This window comes from Anguilla rostrata, chromosome 7 (genome assembly GCF_018555375.3).
Source record: "Anguilla rostrata isolate EN2019 chromosome 7, ASM1855537v3, whole genome shotgun sequence".
Lineage (NCBI taxonomy): Eukaryota > Metazoa > Chordata > Actinopteri > Anguilliformes > Anguillidae > Anguilla > Anguilla rostrata.
Window position 1 is genome coordinate 14,033,014 of NC_057939.1, and position 18,592 is coordinate 14,051,605.

Below are 18,592 nucleotides of genomic sequence, written 5' to 3' on the forward strand. Positions count from 1 at the left end.
AGGCCTCTCTGGCTTCAGCTATGTTCAGTGTTCATGACTTCACAATACACAATTCACAAAGAACATCATACTAATAGTCAAACGTGGTGGTGGTAGTGTGATAGTGTGGGGATGTTTTGCTGCCTCAAGACCTGGACGACTTGCCATTATTGAAGGAGTCATGAATTCTGCTTTGTACCAGAAAATTCTAAAGGAGAATATCTGGTCATCTCTCCTTGAGTTGATGTGCAATTGGGTCATGCAGCAAGACAATACATACATAAAAGCAAGTCCACATCTGAATGGCTGAAAAGAAACAAAATTAATGTTTTGGAGTGGCCTAGTCAAACATAACCAATTTGTCTGAATTAAAGCAGTTCTGCAAAGAACAGTGGGAAAAAATTACTCCAGGATGGTAGATGCTAACATGGAAGCATGCCTATCATAATATGGTAGGCTATGTAAAACTGTTCATATAATATAGGTATAAAGAGCTAATGTTTATACATTTATTGTCAAAATAACAAGATTTTGGAAATGGTACATTTCATCTGTAACTAAAAAATGCATCCAATTTATGTATGGGAAATGAGGACATTCTTGAAAGTTGTCTTCTTGTTTTATGTACTTGTCTCCTAATTTGTAAGTTGCTCTGGATAAGAGCCTCTGACAAATGCCAGTAATGTAGTGTTATGTAAATATTGTTAAATTTTGCTGAGGGGCCCCAAAGCAGCACTTATGTTTACAAAACTGTACAGGCAGGGCGTCCCCACCACAGCCATCATTGTCCCGTCCATGCTCCTATTCCCTGAACGAGCCATTGGAAATTTTGTCAATAGTCTGATTTGAATTTAAATCCAAAGGTGTTATAGACTACAGTCAATGCAACTTACATAAAAAAATAAAGTGACGAACCGATTAAAAACGTGTTACATAATGTATTATTATTTGCATACGGCACAGTTATTCTTTAATTATTTATTATTATTTTTATATTTATAATTTATTATTGAGTGTTAGTGTTTATATCACTCGCATGTTGAGTGCGTCTAAAGTAACAGCCGAATTAGTAAGGAGGACGATTCATTTTTCTCAGACATATTTATTTGGTGTTCTAAATATAGGCAGTAGTCTCTATAACATGGACAGCGTGTACTGTTCTTACAGTTACCATAATGCATCTTCATTTCTGTGAAGGATGGAAGTAAAATTAGTGTTACGTCCTTTTTACAGTCTCTGGTTACGTCCAGTGGTTGACCATAATCGCTCCTGTATTGGTGCAGCCAAGCCGCCGCGCAGCCTGACTACGTAGGCTAGATATTCTGTACAGGTCACTGAAACATCACAGCCACTTACTATATTTGAATTCGTCGCTCATTCAACCAATCGTCTCCTTCCGGGGGAGTTGCCTGCAAGAGACGCCGCAAAAGCTATTGACGGAAACATTCTGGACCTAGCGGTGCAATCTCCAACACACATTCGCACTGTATTTTCCGTCCGGAATCGACCGTCATTGTGATTTTTACGGCTCATGTTTAGGTAATCTAAATGGACATGATACCAAACAACACCAGACACGAATAGCTATCAAGTTCGCTGTCGCGCACTGTGTATAAAAATGTCTAATATGTTACATGCAGCGTCAAATGTGAAATGGAATCAGTCTACTGCGGCGAAACGGGCAGCCTTTTTTGTGGCCGCTGCCTATGGGGTGAAAACGCTCTACCCCATCCTCTGCAGACAGATAAACAAACGGAAAGAGCTAAAAACCCCGACCGCACGAGAAGGAGAGGAAAACGGCTTGATTCTACCATCAGCAGCCGAGGCAGCACCAAGCAAAAAGTCCCCCGCTGTAAATGCAGAATTCTTCAATCAAATTCTGGAACTCGTAAAAATACTATTTCCAAAGCTTATAACCAAAGAACTTGGTTTGCTCTCTCTGCATTCAGTCGCTCTTGTTTCCAGGACGTTTTTGTCTATTTATGTGGCAGGGTTGGATGGCAAGATTGTGAAGACTATCGTGGAGAAACAACCGCGGAGCTTCGTCTTCAAATTGATGAAATGGCTTCTGATAGCCATCCCGGCCACATTCGTGAACAGCGCAATTCGTTTTCTGGAGTGCAAGCTTGCTCTGGCCTTTCGCACGCGCCTTGTTGACCACGCATACAGAACCTATTTCACGGACCAGACCTATTATAAGGTCAGTAATATGGATGGGAGGCTGGCCAACCCGGACCAGTCCCTCACGGAAGACATCATGATGTTTTCGCAGTCCGTGGCACATTTATATTCAAACCTCACCAAACCCATCCTCGACGTGATGCTGACTTCCTACACCCTCATTCAAACAGCGAGGTCTCGGGGGGCAAATGCCAGTGGACCGACCCTGCTGGCAGGGCTCGTGGTGTTCGCCACCGCGAAGGTCCTGCGGGCTTGCTCCCCAAAATTTGGGAAACTGGTGGCAGAGGAGGCACACAGGAAAGGATATCTACGTTATGTGCATTCACGAATCATTGCCAATGCCGAAGAGATAGCTTTTTACAGGGGGCACACGGTAAGGCAAATTTAATTTCATTCTTTATGTATTAGGATATTAATCTACTGGCCTGTTATTAACAGTAAAAACCCATAATTTTGACGTTAAAATAAACTACTTTAGCTCGTCATTTGGAGATATGGTTAGCTAAGTATAAAGCGTGATCTAGCAGTTGCCAATGGCCTAAGTGGTAAATATTTGTGGGGTGGGGGGATTGTATTATTCATCTTGTTTTAAGAGATGGTAAAGAGAGGTAATGAATCGCCCAACGACAGCACTATCAGAATGTGATCAGGTTGCTTTCTAACGCGCCAGGTGGAGATGCGACAGCTGCAGAAGTGCTACAAGGCTCTGGCAGAACAGATGAACCTCATTTTATCCAAGCGCTTGTGGTATATAATGCTGGAGCAGTTCCTTATGAAGTACGTGTGGAGTGGGAGTGGCCTCGTCATGGTGGCTGTGCCAATCATCACCGCTACCGGCTTTGCGGACAACGGTATGTGCGTCGTGTTCGACAGTAAGGGCCATTTGCTGTACAACAGCAGTTGTCACACGATGTTCAGATACGTCCATGCAAGACTTGTTTTAATTTGAATATTCAGGCATCACCAATGTTGGATAATCCAAATTACAAATACAAAAATTGTATTCAAACTGTAGTTGAGTCTATTAATTATTTCTGTGCAGAACATTTATTGCTTTCTGCACATGCTGCTGTTTTTGTGAGACAGGTGAAAAGACGATTAGTTAAGCAAGGCCAAATGTATGTCACGGGAAAGTTGAGAGCTGACTGAATTGTCTACCTCTGGTGTCTTAGCTTGGTATATGGAAATGACTCTGTATTTGGTATTTTTAAACGCTTCCCCTTTTCTTCTACCCAATTTGGTATGCATAATCATTCTGAAGCTGGAGCGCTCAGTTATGGATTTGAGAAAGTGCAGTCTTGGTAAAGAAAAAAATGCTGTCAGAAATGTAATTTTTGGCTGTATTTGAGATTGCCGGTATGTGCGAAATTATCATAGAATAAAGCAACTCAAGTCACCAATTTGTGTTCTGCCATGTGGACCTTGAGCAGTTGTGCCTGATAACATAGTTTGATCTTTTGATTGCATATTTGGCATGTAACCTTAATGAAATGTCTTCCTTCAAGACTGTACCTTTCATATGTCTGATTAATGATGGGTTAAGAAAGGAAAAGAGAGAACTCCATCCTTCATAGTAGTTTGTGTCAACTTTAGATGGCTTAGTATAGGGTTTGAGTTCACAAAGCTCACGTCCTATACTAAGACAAAAACAAAACTGTAAATGGATAGTAGGCTAGATTTGCTGGAAAAAAATGGGAGATTTTATCTTAGTGGGGTTGCCCCTAGCAGCCCTAGCTGTCATCCAAACACCCTCTGGGGTTCAGCTTTGTTGCAAAGAGGATAGTGGCCAGTTCTTTGTTGCGGCTGCAGGCCTGCCTTTTGTTACATTGTTCATTTCAACAAAGGAAACAAAAGTAATTCAGCTTATATTCAGGATAGTGTGTTCCCTGATAAAGCCACACTCAGCTGTGTCCGGTTTTCTGGGGTTCCTGTAATGGCATGGTACTAGAGATAACCTGACACAGACATTTTTACTTCTGGAAAGATCTATGTTTCATGGAGAAATAGAACATTGATGCTTATTTTACAGGGAAACAAAGATGAAAAAAGGCAGAAATGTAATGGCGATAATGTACAAGTGTGAATTCAAATTTTTGGGCCCTTCTTAGTGTAGCTGCTGATTTCCAGAGTGTGTTTGGCCTGCAGAGATGGTATAAAGTGAGGATAAACAAATGATAAAGTACCTGAAAGGAAAGACGATAGTTTAAACAGGAAATAGGAACAGCTCTTAGCCTATCTATATAAATTGAAAGAATGAGGGCAGAGAAAGAGGTAAGATGAAATGGAATAAGACAAGTTATGGACACTCTTGGTTCATGTTTTGCAGAGCTTGCGGATGGGCAAACGCAAGTGTTGGTCAGCGAGAGGACAGAGGCCTTCACCACGGCACGCAACCTCCTGGCCTCTGGAGCCGACGCCATTGAGAGGATCATGTCTTCCTACAAAGAGGTGATGCAACATATCCGTCCCTTCTCATTGGTGTGTTCAACAATGCTGAATTGATGGAATTCATTAGAATGATATGTGAGAACAAATATTGTAAAAACAGACAAGATTTTCTCCATGTCCTCAACATTGAATAGTCATTGATTTTCTGACTCATTCTGGAATGTTCGTGATAAAGCGTAGTTAGCAAAAAACATCATGAATGATACAGCATATGGCAGCAAAACCCTTGTTACCAACCAGAACCTCCTAGATGTGGAAATATGGAAGACGAAAGCAACCCAGAGCTGAATATCTGGTCAGCAAGTAGAATATTCAGTTTGATATAACCCAGTCTAGGGTGCTGCAAAATAGGGACTTTCAGTACCTTGGTCTGATGGGAGTGTAAAAGAAGTGTGGGCAGCAACTGAATTCTATAACCTCATGACACAATAAAAGATATAACCCACTGTATTTGGAAATGGCTAAGACCACTTTTTTCAGATCAAAGAACAATCCAATACGAATCAAGCCAAATCCTTATGATATTATCAGACAGACTGGACCAGTCAGCATGTGATCTTTAAAACAGGTTTTTTGGTAATAATGTTGGCTAGGGTATACCTCTTTTTAGAGTGAATTTTAGTCTGAGTTCTGAACCCCCAAAACTACCAGAGAGGAGAATATGCTGTTAATATGAAGTGAGTGTGCTTCACATTATATTGGCAGCTATGGGATATGATCATAATTCATAAACCATCTCTCACAATTTTGGCCCATCTCACTGAAATTGATAGGTCAGTCCCTCATTAAGTCACCAGTCAGAATTATATGCCTTGCATCTGCATGGCTATTCTAAGACCACATGACTGTATACTGCCATTTTCCCTTGACCCCACTGTTACTTTTAACCTTATCAACCACAGTAATTGATATCCCTGAAGCTTTGTTAATTTAGAGGCATGTCATCCTGCAACACAGTATGCTCTACAGATTGTTTCACAAATGCACTTGCATGCAGATATTATGTACTTATTGATGAATGTGTATGCACAGATGCAGTGTCTTTATTTTATTCCTCTTGTTCCTTTTTTAGAAATGGTCAGGCAATTCAAAAAAGGCCCCTATGGGTAAATTTTATGATTCAGCTTGTCACATATTTTTCAGGTGTCACCCTATGGAGATGGTTGGCTTCCCCATAGAGCTCTGACACAGCACATTCCTGGCCAGTAGAGATTAGATGAGAGTACACTGGTAATAGCAGGGCTAAGTGCTGTTTGCACTGTGAATGGGCTTTTAGGATGACTCCCTTTATCAGTCACTGGTCTGAATGGCAGAAATGTGAAGATTTATGCATTTCATTGTGGAGCTGGGGGCTATTTTAGTGTGACAAGAAATAGCGACTTGAAAGCCTATGTGCTTATCATAACAACATTTTGGGACATTGTCAAAAGAGTGGTCTAAATTTGGAGGCTGTGAAGGACATTAAAGGAGGAATCAGGAAGGCCCCGTCCACTGTGGCATGGGCAGTTTTTCTATTTTTAGAACTGAAAACAGTGTTGTCCATTCATGCAGTTTGGAGGGACGATTGAGTAAATCCTCTCCAGCTTGATCACGCTGGATGTAAGCAGCTTTGCTGCGAGCAGGGCCCCTCTCTCTGTGCTCCATCGCTGCTTCGACTGCAACAGACTGCAGCCAGTGCATGCGGCTGCTTTGCTTGCGTGTGCTACCGCAGCTCAGTGCAGTGTAGGCGCCAGTGCATGTCTCTGTGCTGGTGGAAATCTTATAAAACCTGCTGAATGGCAGTGAGACTTCAAGAACTGACCACTTTGATCTTTAATGAGTCATTGTTTTGTCAGAGTGGCCAGTGGTACACTGTGCTATTTATTACAATTATGGGAAAAAGGCAGGTGGTTCTGTGATTGATGTACTCATAGGCAAATAGAAATGGATGAGTGTGAGTCGTACATTCTGATTATTATGGATCATTTGTTTGTACAGACGATACCACATAAATCTTTTCTCCCACATTTTGCTACAGGTAAACATTCACTGAAGCAATTAGGCATAAGTAGCTTGCTAGAGAGTACAACAGTGGTTTCTCATCTGGAATTTGGCAACAAATTATTTCATGTTCAGTTTTTAACCATTGCTCTGCACTTTTTCATGCTGGTGAGCAAGAGTCAATAGCAAACACTGGGCTTGAGTACCCTGAATTAGAACTGGATGTCAGAGAAGAGGGTTACAGTCAGAGCAAAGGAGAAATGTTAGAACAGGTGTTGTCCAAGTCATGTGTGTTGTTTGAATGTGTTAGAACAGGAGGAGGAGGGGAAACTGACTCAATTAAAATTTTGTTCCTCCTCCTCCTCCATGTAACCTGGTGTAAAGACACAATCAGTGAAAGCTCGTGGCTCGTCATCTGGCGATGTGCTCATTGACATTACCATGCAAGTGCAGCTTTAGGATACTCTGGTGTGCCTGGTGGCTTAGCCTGGTGAAGAATAATCCTCCATCTGTTTAGCATTCAGCAGGCTTCCCCGAGTCAAGCCTGCATTGCTGTTGCGTTCCAGCTCCTTGCCGTCACAGCATACCAAGTAACCGGGGAGAGGTTTCCCCCCTGGCTCATTAAAGCAGGCGGACAATGGCTCAGCTTCACCGTTCAGTCTCTTTCATGAAGTCTCCTTTCTACAAATTAGTCTTGTTCTCTGTGAAGGCTTGTACCGCTTACACATACTTGGAACGATGATGTTAGGACAAGATAAAGAGGAAGGCATTGCATCTCATTTGAATTATCTCAAGATGGTTGGTAATCTAGTTGTTTAAGAAAATCTGAAAGTTATTACAAAATTTGAATCGCATTACATTCATTTAGGATATGTTCTTGACCAGAGCGACTTATAATGTAAGAGTAATTAATGATTGATGACAGCATATGTGGTGCAACTGTATTAAACACAGAGGACATGGTTTAGAGGCTGCTACCCTTCATGACAATGAACCCGAAAAAGGGTGCAATTTATTTACGTTTCGAACAGGTTGTTGTGTGCGCACATGCTTCTGTTATTCAGCCTAGTCAAAGTACTACCTACTCTCTTTACTGTACATAATGAGCTTAGGCTTGCTGGAAGAAAGCACCTCTTTGACTAAACTGCGTTAAATTGTGTTGAAATAATAGCTTTAGCGCTGAGCACATGACTCTTGTAGTACAGGAGGTGTTGAAAGCCTGATGCCATGTGCATGTGCTGCTAAGACACGGCAGCTGAGGCAGTACAAACAGTGACTGTTGTGGCAGCAATGAATATATCATCAGGTGGCCTCCATATTGGAATTCCTCATTTTTCATGAAGCCTCACGGTGTGGTTTCACCTCTGACTTCCCTAATTCTCTGTATGGGGTGAGTGCTGAACATTTAGGGGGAGGGTCACTATGCGGGATGAACTGACCGAATGGTTTTTCTGTGTGGCAGGTCACAGAGTTGGCTGGATACACGGCCCGTGTACACAACATGCTGCGAGTGTTCAGCGAGGTGCAGAGGGGGCTGTACAAGCGCTCCACACTATCCCAGACTCCTGCAGGAGAGGAGAAGGGTGCAGCCAAGCCTGAGATGCATATTGACGGGCCTCTGGAGATAAGAGGTACGGTACTGATCGACGATGCCAGAATGACCCACTGAGCATGCTCAGCCTTTCAGACAATCAGCATAAGGAATCAGCATAAGAGCATTGGATATGTCTTAAGTGTAGTGCACGGACACATTATGTCACTACCGTGGCTAAAACAAGGTGGATTTTTAAAAACATGCTAATAGACTTATGTACGTTTCCTCCAATCTGTCATTGTAAGGTGCTCTTGTGAATGACCTTTGCCTGCATACTTGAATGGGTAAATAAGGGAGATTAACAGCTGTGAGCAGTAGCTTATGAAGAATAGGCAAAAAACAGCCATTCGTCATCCTGAATGAGGGGTCTGTTGCTAGACTGGCCTCAAAAGAAGGATACAGTGACCTGGCATAAAATTAATATAATTTACATTATGCATGTAAAATGATAAAAACTCTTTGTGGAACTTATGTTCTTTGCCTATATTCTGAGTCACTATAATCTTGCGCTTATAGAGACAGAGAAATCCACTAATTCTTCCAATATCTGGGTTTTAACTGTGAGAGTTGTGAAAGGCCCAGTCTTGCTGACACATGACTTTGAGCCAATGTAACATGATAGGAGTGCTATTGCTCAGCAGCATTGCATGAAGGTTATGCCTTAGCTGGCTCGGTCCTTGTTTGCGCAGTGTACTTGGTAAAGCACCAATGGGTTGGTCTTCACTGTGGAACAGCGGGCAATCGCAGATGAAACATATCCGCTTTTCCTCCATCCTGTCCTGATTTAGAGAGAGGTGGTATCTCTGTACTTATATGGGGCTTACAACAAACATCCCTCATGCATTTAAATTATATAGCCTTGGTGCCATTTACTGCATAATCTGCTCAATTCAGATTATTTGCTGTAAGAGAAAATCTTAATGCCACTGCATTATCCATTTACCACCTCAGTACCAGTCCGAGCTCTCTCTTTTGAACCTATGCAGGAGGCCTTCTTTAAGTCATGTTTTTTCATTCCGGTTGCTATTAAGTTGGATAGTCTTTTATATAAGTGGTTCTGAAACAATCTCACTGTGGTAACTTTTTATATTGACAAGTATTCATCTTGTCTATATTTTCATAATCCAGGTACGTTATGTAAATAATACATTTAGTTATTAAACTGAATTAATTTCTATGTATTGATAATAAGAATTCACAAAAAATAATAGTTTTCTCATATTTCGTTGGTTTTATTTTCGGTTAAAATATGAATTGTTTCACTGTAAAAAGCTGAAATGGTATTGATGTGTGGGTATCTTTGTGTGGGTGTTTTTCCAGGAAAAGTCATTGATGTGGATAAGGGTATCGTGTGTGAGAGTGTCCCCATAATCACGCCTAACGGGGACGTGGTCGTGTCAAGCTTGAATTTTAAGGTCAGTTTCCTTGTGGCAGCAAAAAATATGAACTTTCTGTCCAAATCCAAAACGCGAGTGCGCCATGTTGCGTGCTCTCTTTCTCACGTGTGGTTGCGCTCTCTCTCTGGCCTGGTGCAGGTGGAGGAGGGCATGCACCTCCTCATCACAGGGCCCAACGGCTGCGGGAAGAGCTCTCTGTTCCGCATCCTGAGCGGGCTGTGGCCTGTGTACGGGGGCCTACTGCACAAACCGCCCCCACAGCACCTGTTCTACATCCCCCAGAGGTACTGCACCGGTCTGCATTACCACACACCCCACACAACAGCTCCTCACGCCATACTAGCACATGTACAGCATACCCAGCATATCCCAGGCCCACTTACCATCGCATAAGCTCGCTACTCCGCATCACCCTTTATCGCATACACATGCAAAGCAAGCTCCTTGTTTATAAAGAGAGCCTGAGGCCTAACCTCTCTTTTGTCAATCCCTTTCACACATACACAGACTGTGTGTAGTAGTTACCCGTGAGCTCACGCTTTGTGGCCTACACTCCACTGGTAACCTGAGAAACAGTCACTGGATCCGGGAGTGTGCTCTGAGGAGGAAACTGGACCCACAGTAGTGAAATATTTACAAGCTTGTCCAGGTGCCTGCAGAGCCGGGGTGGACTAAATATTTAATGTCCAATGATTGAGTTAATAGAGGACTGATGCGTCCTGGGCCTGCCTGCTGCTGACCAATAGAAAGCTGAGCCTACCTCCCGTTGACCAACTGGGATCTGAGCTATACGGGAGTTATCTCATAACAAACCTCTATACAGTAATGTGTAGAATAATGAACCCCAATCATCATAGAGTTATACAGGATCATAAAGATATGACTTTTTTGCTGACTTTCTGTAGAATTCTGCCAAAATGGAATGCTTCACGAAGCAAAAGGGCTGGGAGTCTTGAACACATCCATTTATAAGAACTGAACGGTCTATGTATAGATTGGATGTTCACTCTTTTAAAGTGGAGAGAAATTATAAATAATGGGTTCCCAGTATTCTTATGTCAATTTGTTTATATAAGCATTAATTTGTAAACATTTTAACATTGAAGCTGTAAATGCTTACTAAAGTTTTCACATTTAAACATCAATGATTAACGCAGGTGATTTTTGTTATTTTTATTTTAGGGGCTAAATGGCCCTCTCACATCATCTTATATAATAAGTATAATCATGTGGTCTCCATCCTAGGCCGTACATGTCTATTGGATCATTGCGAGACCAAGTAATCTACCCGGACTCGGTGGAGGACATGCAGAATAAGGGCTATGGTGACCTTGACCTGGAGACCATCCTTAACATTGTCCACCTCAACCACATTGTCACCCGTGAAGGAGGTATGCACACGCACCCCAAAACTCTGTACCCTGGGTTACAAACAGCCATCACCCTGACCAGTGTGGTACACCTCATGAGAGAACAAAACCAAGCAGAGCAGTTGCTGGACTTATTTAGGTAATGGAGACTAAGAAACAGGGTAGTCATTAAACAAATGCCATTAAGAATGCTCAGATGTAGATAATGGATAGACTAAGACTTGACCAAAACGTGTCACTGTTGCAGCCATCTGGGGTTCTGATTTCGGATTTTCCTTTGAGATATTCTATAATTATAAAGGCATTTGTTGCCCAGCAACAAGAGTTCCTTTACCTGTGGATAAATGAGGACCATTTATTTACAGTAATCATCTTTATACATATATGAGGGCACTCTTCGTTTTTCTCACGCTCGTGAGTTGAGTATCTGGTGTTGGTGGGCAGCTTTCTATTAATTTTAAATGAACACTGTCTATAATAAGCAGCTCTGTAATAATAAACTTGCCCTGTAAATGTGACGTAAAGAAGCATGTATTTCTGGTCTCTATGAATGTATGAAGCTTTTCCAGCTAAAGATCATTAAAGGGAAGATGCCTTTGCAGTCCTGCTTTCTTTGAACTGGGTCCCTGCCAGCTGGACCATCATTGCACCCTGCACAGAACAAAAGGGTGCTTCTAAGAGTTCTCTGAATGCATCTCACTCTTGGCTCTTAGTCCGGATTTAAAAGGATTAGATGTGGCAATTCTGCGGCATAAAGGTTTTTAAAAAATTATTTCACAACTGAGGAGAATTCATTCATTTTAGCCGAGGGCAAAGCAAAATTCTGAGTCTGTGATGTACTGGCTAATCTCCTTTACATTACGCAGCGTTTGCTACAAAACACAGGACTTTCAGCCTGGGGACCGGGCTGCTTTATGGCAGAATATTCCAGATTTGTGTTTCCACAGCCTGCATAATCTAGCTGAACCGTGGCTGATTCTCAGTGTACTGACAGCGACAACACTGACTGCTTCTCAGTGTTTTCACAGTATCAGTGCTGACTGCTTCTCAGTGTCAGTCATGCTGTGTGCTGTGCCTGCAGGCTGGGATGCTGAGACGGACTGGAAAGACGTTCTATCTGGGGGAGAGAAACAGAGAATGGGGATGGCTCGCATGTTCTACCACAAGTGAGACCACACCTGCCTGTGTCTTATACCTGCATTATTCCAGAAACCACACCTTTCTGTTTCACCTGCATGTTCTACTATAAGAAGAAGATTAACCCTCTGGTTTATCTCTGTAAATGATTACAGTCTGACATGTCCATCCGTCTTTCCTAAGGCCAAAGTACGCCCTGTTGGATGAGTGCACAAGTGCTGTCAGCATCGATGTGGAGGGGAAGATATTCCAAGCAGCAAAAGATGCTGGGATCTCCTTGCTGTCAATTACCCATAGGCCCTCTCTTTGGTGAGTGAAAGTGGCTGCTCTCCAGCCAACAGACCATTTGACCTGTAAACAGGCTGTTCAGCCCCTGACCAGCAGGCTGTCCAATCACTGACTGGTAGGCTCTCAAATTCCTGAACAGCAGAATATCCAATAACTGACTATTAGGCCCACCAATCAATGACCAGTAGGCTATCCCTCACAGACAGGCGTTCAATAATCAGGCCTGTGCGGTGCTATAATTCACTGATAAGAGCTGAGTGCCTGCAGTTATTGACGTGTGAGGTAACCCCCTCTGCTGTGTGACTGTGGTGTTTGAAATGACCACAGCACCACAGGTCATTGAAGTTCCATACACTGACATTTCGTACCTTTTCAAAAGTTTAATTTTTTCTTCAGTTAAGGCTGTTCCCTGGCTAGAAGTTCAAATAAAGACGTCTTTCTCTTTTCTAGTGGTTTTCTGGTAGAAAGGAGGAGGTTATAGAACAAAAGATATTGCTGAATGATCACTACCCCTCACTGGCTGGCTAGCATTATAGAGGCCACATAGTTTTTCCAGGCTGCCTCCCACTGAACTGCTAAGGGAGTTCTGCTTGACGTGAGTCGATTTGGGGGGGGTACTAGTTCTTGTCTTTGTACATCTCCAGGAAGTACCACACGCACCTGCTCCAATTCGACGGAGAGGGGGGCTGGCGCTTTGAGCAGCTGGACACAGCCACCCGACTCTCCCTGACGGAAGAGAAGCAGCGTCTTGAGACCCAGCTGGCCGGCATTCCCAAGATGCAACACAGACTGAATGAGCTCTGTAAGATACTGGGCGAGGACTCTGTCCTCAAGACGACTGACCCCGAGGAGTGAGAGAGGCACAAATAGAGAGTGTGTAAATGAGTGAGAGAAAGAGAAGATCGAGAGAGAGAGAGAGAGAGAGAGAGAGAAAAACAGGATTGAGTGTGACAGATTCCTGAGTCAAGTATCACTCATCCCTTCAACGCACAGAAAATTGTTACTTTTCCTGTTTTTAAGTCTTAAATATGTTTTATCTGTTCATAAAATCAAATGTGGTCAGATCAGTAACATCAGCTGTAATTGTAAAATGCAGTCAGTCATTTATTTATTTGACCAAACAATATGGTACCCTAATCCCTCACGTTTTTGCACTTTATATCACCTCTTCATGAAACTCAGTTCCTTTAATGAATCCTATGAATGTTAAGATACAATTTTATGTTTTAAAGTACTATGAATATTTATTCATGTTTCATATATTGAGGTCAATGCAGATAGCCATTTTATGTGAGATGCAGTATTTCATTTTAATTGTGTAGTGTTTTGTTATGTATTGCTTTGTCATTTTAAGAGAATGTTTACTAAATCAAAGCCTCTTGTGTAGAAATATGGAGACCCTTAATGCCCTGCCCTGTTTTAGTCCTTACCACACATGCATCTACATCTTAAGTGTTGGTGCTGTGAAAAGACTAAAAATGACAACCCACCAAATGTTGACAGGGATAATAAACCAGGGGCTCATGTCAGATCCACCTGATACATTATGTGCTGTCAACATTGGTGTGACTTTCCGATCCTTGGCATGCTATGTAATATACTGTTATAACAATATAACCTCTTAGCTGGAAGGTTGTCTTTCAATGCAAAAAGCATAAATCAATAAAGTTAACACACAGGAATTTATCAGTTGCTTTGAATGTAAAAATATTGCCAAAATCCAGATTGACTTGCCAATGACCTGTACATTTATATATGTATTGAATTTGGCGGGATTTGAAACTGGAGCACACTATTAAGGGCGACTATATTTTCCCATAGAGGCACAGCACAGAATACAACTGCGTGTCTTTTTATTACCATAAAAAGAGCCGGATCAAGTCTATTCTCATAAAACTCTCATGAAATATGGTTGAAATGCGATCAAATTCTAGTGTTCTGCCTTTTGTGGACCGGTAGCTACGCTGTGGCCTGTGTGCTGAACAATGGTGTGGTCAGGTTTGTAGTAGTCTAGCTGGTTGGCGTAGGGGCATGGGTTGGTTTCACGTTAAATTGATCCTTGGTCATGGTACCTGGTCATTCTTGCAACTACTCAATTGTTACACTCACAGTAATAGTATGAGCTAAGTAAACTAAAGGGCATTTGGAAAAAACATTGGGCCTTATTCATGAAACATGCATACAATCACATTTGATTGTAAACTGTGTGTAGGAACTTTCCACAAACATTTTGGCATTCATCATTTTTTTAATTATCTGTATATGTTCATGGCTGTTTCCTAATGCTAATCACATAAACAGGATTGCGCATAAAATGTACTAACAGTCGGCAATCATCATCTCATACACCTGGGATATGCACAAAAACAAAGGTCTGCACGTGTCATCCCATATTGGTTTTTCATAGGAACATTTTTAAGAACAAAAGTAATTTAATTTAAGAAAGGCTTTGTGAATGAGGCCCATTGTTTAAATGTTTGGTTTCTTTGTATTTCTGGTGGATAGCACTGTTACAGGTTCCAAGACAATCTACCTCTGCATGAATTGGGAGGCCAGACAAACTTACGTGATGTTTTGACTGTGTTATATACATGATCCCATGCTGTTCCAGCTACATGCTTCACTTCATAGCCATGATAATTTGCACATAGCACCTAATTTTGTGATGCACTGTACAGGCTCATACTCATCATAACTTTAGTCATCTTGTTGTTGACTTGAAACCATGCAGGTCATTTTCGTAGAGTCCTTCATAGACAGTGGTTGAACAGCTCAGGATGCATGGTTAGGGGTTTCTGGTTTACTGAACGGACACTGATCTAGGAGCACTGAGTTCAGGTTTTAGCAGATCCTTGTCCCATTCTCCACCCCCTCCCCCTGGAGCCTGCAGTGCCCTTCTCCTTTGGTGACCGCAACAGTCCGTAATGAAGGAATACCACATTTAGTGGAACCGGTGTGTATGTTTGTCTTAACATTTTCATCAACTGCGTGTTGTACTCCATATAAACATCCGCTTATTTAAACCCTTGTCAATGATGAGGCAATCTCATATGCTTAGAAATGTTCAGAAGTTTTCAGTGACCACCGCATACTGACTGCTTTGTCTGTGTGGAAACATGACAAATGCAACAGTATCCTTTTAAATTGAGATGTTGCACTCTGGTGCAAATGTATAATCTGATAAATTGTGTAATATTTTCAGACATAAAGATCCTGCACACCATACACCATATCAAATTGTATAGTCAGCAACGGGAGCAACCTTTTAAATATTGTATGAAAGAATTTATTGCAGTCTTTCTTTTGTGTAGTTTGCACAGTATATTGTACATTGCATCAGCAGCTATGTGAGAGTATGTATATTAGGAACTGTGCTCACCTTGATTGCAGCATACATAGCCCAAGCATTCTGAGGATTTCTAATCAGCACTGCTCCTATTAAAGATGGGCAAACTATTTGTTTGACAATGGGACTTACCTAATAAGACCCATAGAGCAACAGCAAAGGAATTGTACGTGGAACTGAAGCTTGTTACAACTGCAACTTTCTGTTCCATTTTGATCGCATTGCAACTTTGTGTTTATTTTTTATGCTCATGTTGTTTTGATCATGAACTGCAATTCCCTATTCCATGTATGGTACCACTGCAATATTTTGTTCCATGTTTGGTACAAGTACAAGTTTGTATTTGATTATAGATATGGGTATCACCTCTTATTTTTATGTTTTGTATGTGACTGCAGCTTTCAGTGAGGTGAAAACAAGGTTTTCACAGATTGAATTTTGTTTTTAAATTGTGTTACATTTGAATTGTACTGTCAGTTACTTGTCTGATAAAAACTTTGTGCTAACTGTACATTTTAGAAACCACTGCAACTTTGTGTTATATTTTATGACTGCAATGTTTTGTTCAATTTTAGATAGAATGTTTTAATGCGGTTGTAACTTCTGTTCCAGAAACAATCTTTATTTTACAGTTGAAATGTGATCTGAACTTGGTCGTCCTATATCTGTTACCAGCTGCCTAACACAGACTGTTATACTGTGAATCTTTGTTTTGGACAATCTCATGTTGTGTTTTCTTGTAATTAATTCAAGCAAATCCTTATTGTGGAAAAACAAGTTCTAGATTTGTTGGATTTAAAGGAGGTAAATTACTTGGAAAAGACTAGATATGACGTATTGATCCATGTTATTGTGAATAGGACTACAGTACCTTATGTTTTTAATGAAACGATTAGCTTGCTACATTTCAATCTTTACATTCCTCCCTGTTTATGCTATGAGAGTCCTGTCTGCTTCTCTCTTCTGTCATCTGAGCTCAGTGCAGCACGGTGTGAACCTTTAGGATTAGCCTTAAAGACAGCGTGTGACTCTCTATTAATGGCGATGTCCACTGAGCTGAGACAGCACTGTCCTCCTGTGCATGTCCACCCAGTCTGAAGTTACCGGGCACACTGCATCTGACACAAGATCTGCTAGAGCCAGGGTACTGTATCACAGCTCCCCTTTGGTATGTTTCAGTGGCGCAGCTGCAGCATCACAGAGGCATGGCCCTTACAACAGACCTGTCGAGGCCTGTCAGTGCCCCCCCCACACCTCTCTTTTGTACATAGGTGGGCAGGCACCCTGACATCTCCTGTCAGAGTGACAGTGTGAGACTCCCACACATTGATTGACAGTGAGAGACCCAGCCCCCAATTTCTTATTTTTTCAGAGTACAATAACTGTTAACCTAGACCCAGTAAGATATTAAGCTTTCCGTTTATCATTACTCAATAAATCACACGTTACACTTTCATGTTACCTTTACCCAATGACACATTAATCATTCAGATTCAGAAATTGCCCATTGCTCTTTCTGATCAGCATTACTACCTAACAACTAGGCCTGCTACTTTTCCGTTTGTACCCATTCTAAATATAACAAGAACTGCATGTATAGAGAAGGACTATATTTGACAATATATTTATTTCTCAGGCTCGATTGCATTGGAATGATGCAGACAATTTTATTAAAAATGATGAATGTGTACCAACATGTATGATTTGTAAATATATGATGCTTGTAAATATTGCCCTTGCATGGTCTAGTGAATGAGGGGCCCTGCAATTTAAAAAAAGAGAAAAATCTGCCTGTGTCTCCATGTCAACCATGTTTTCCAGGAATTGTGGGAGGATTGTGGGAGGGGTATGCACTCTGATTGCTGGTGAAGAGGCTGGCTGTGTTAGTAGATACAATTAGTCTCACTGTAATTAAAATATTGTTGTTACAAACATTTTGTCTTTTATATGACAATTTAAGTCTCCCCCAGTCAAATTTAGGTTGTAGAGAGATCCTAGATGCTAAATTAATTTAAAATCCCCTAATTAATTTGGACATTAAACCCAATAGTAAAAATGATTAATATTTTGGAAAAAATAGAAATGTCAAACACTGAACCAAATAATGTTTATTTTGTGAAATATTTACTTTTTAAAAATACAATTATTTTGTAATTGCCCCAATGAATAATAACAAAAGCAAATGTATTGTAATGTGCTGGGATTTGTGCCTGTAGACATACGAACATAAGATCTTCCATCAAAATGCTTATTTTATTATACATTTCTGTATAAATGTAGAAAATACAAAAGCTTTTGTCAGAAATGTTGCCATTCTTGTGTTTTCCCAAATAACCTCTGCATATTTACTTATACACAATTGGTTGAATAAGACACATAGGCATTTTTAGGATGATTTCTTCTACATACTTCACTATTTCTGCAATATGTCATTCTCACATGTGTAGAACTTTGTCATTATAGCAACTGCTACAGACTGCTTAAAATTGCACGGGATTGTGGGGCTGTCCTTTGATTCTGTGGCAATAACACAATGTTCTTAAGGTTTTTAATTATTTCATATGAATAATTTATTTGTACTCCTACGAAAATAAAATGCGCTAAAAAATATTTCTCTGAGCCTTTTTGGATATGCATGCCGATGTGAGTTAAGAATTAATTTGATTGTGCCGTATATATAAATCCTTACATTACATTACACTGTCTGTCTGTATTGTGTATCTCTTGTACAGGAAAAATGGAGGGATTAACAATGTAATAATGGAATGATTTCAGATGTGAACTTGGTCCTGGAATTGACTGGAGTGCTACAACCACTGCTGTAGATCATTGTTAGTGTTTCTATTTTTGACTCAAACTTTTTAAAGTTAAA

General features: G+C 41.0%; 1 protein-coding gene across 1 annotated transcript; it reads left to right on the plus strand.

The window, feature by feature from the left end:
- Positions 1-1,370: 1,370 nt before the first annotated feature.
- On the plus strand, positions 1,371-18,330 carry LOC135259086 (ATP-binding cassette sub-family D member 2). The gene is made up of 10 exons (XM_064342981.1): positions 1,371-2,533; positions 2,831-3,011; positions 4,487-4,608; positions 8,051-8,219; positions 9,503-9,597; positions 9,718-9,863; positions 10,825-10,970; positions 12,031-12,115; positions 12,270-12,395; positions 13,019-18,330. Exons 1-10 carry the CDS (start codon positions 1,598-1,600, stop codon positions 13,227-13,229), a joined length of 2,217 nt encoding a protein of 738 aa, XP_064199051.1. The 5' UTR covers positions 1,371-1,597; the 3' UTR covers positions 13,230-18,330.
- The last annotated feature ends 262 nt before the right edge of the window (positions 18,331-18,592 follow it).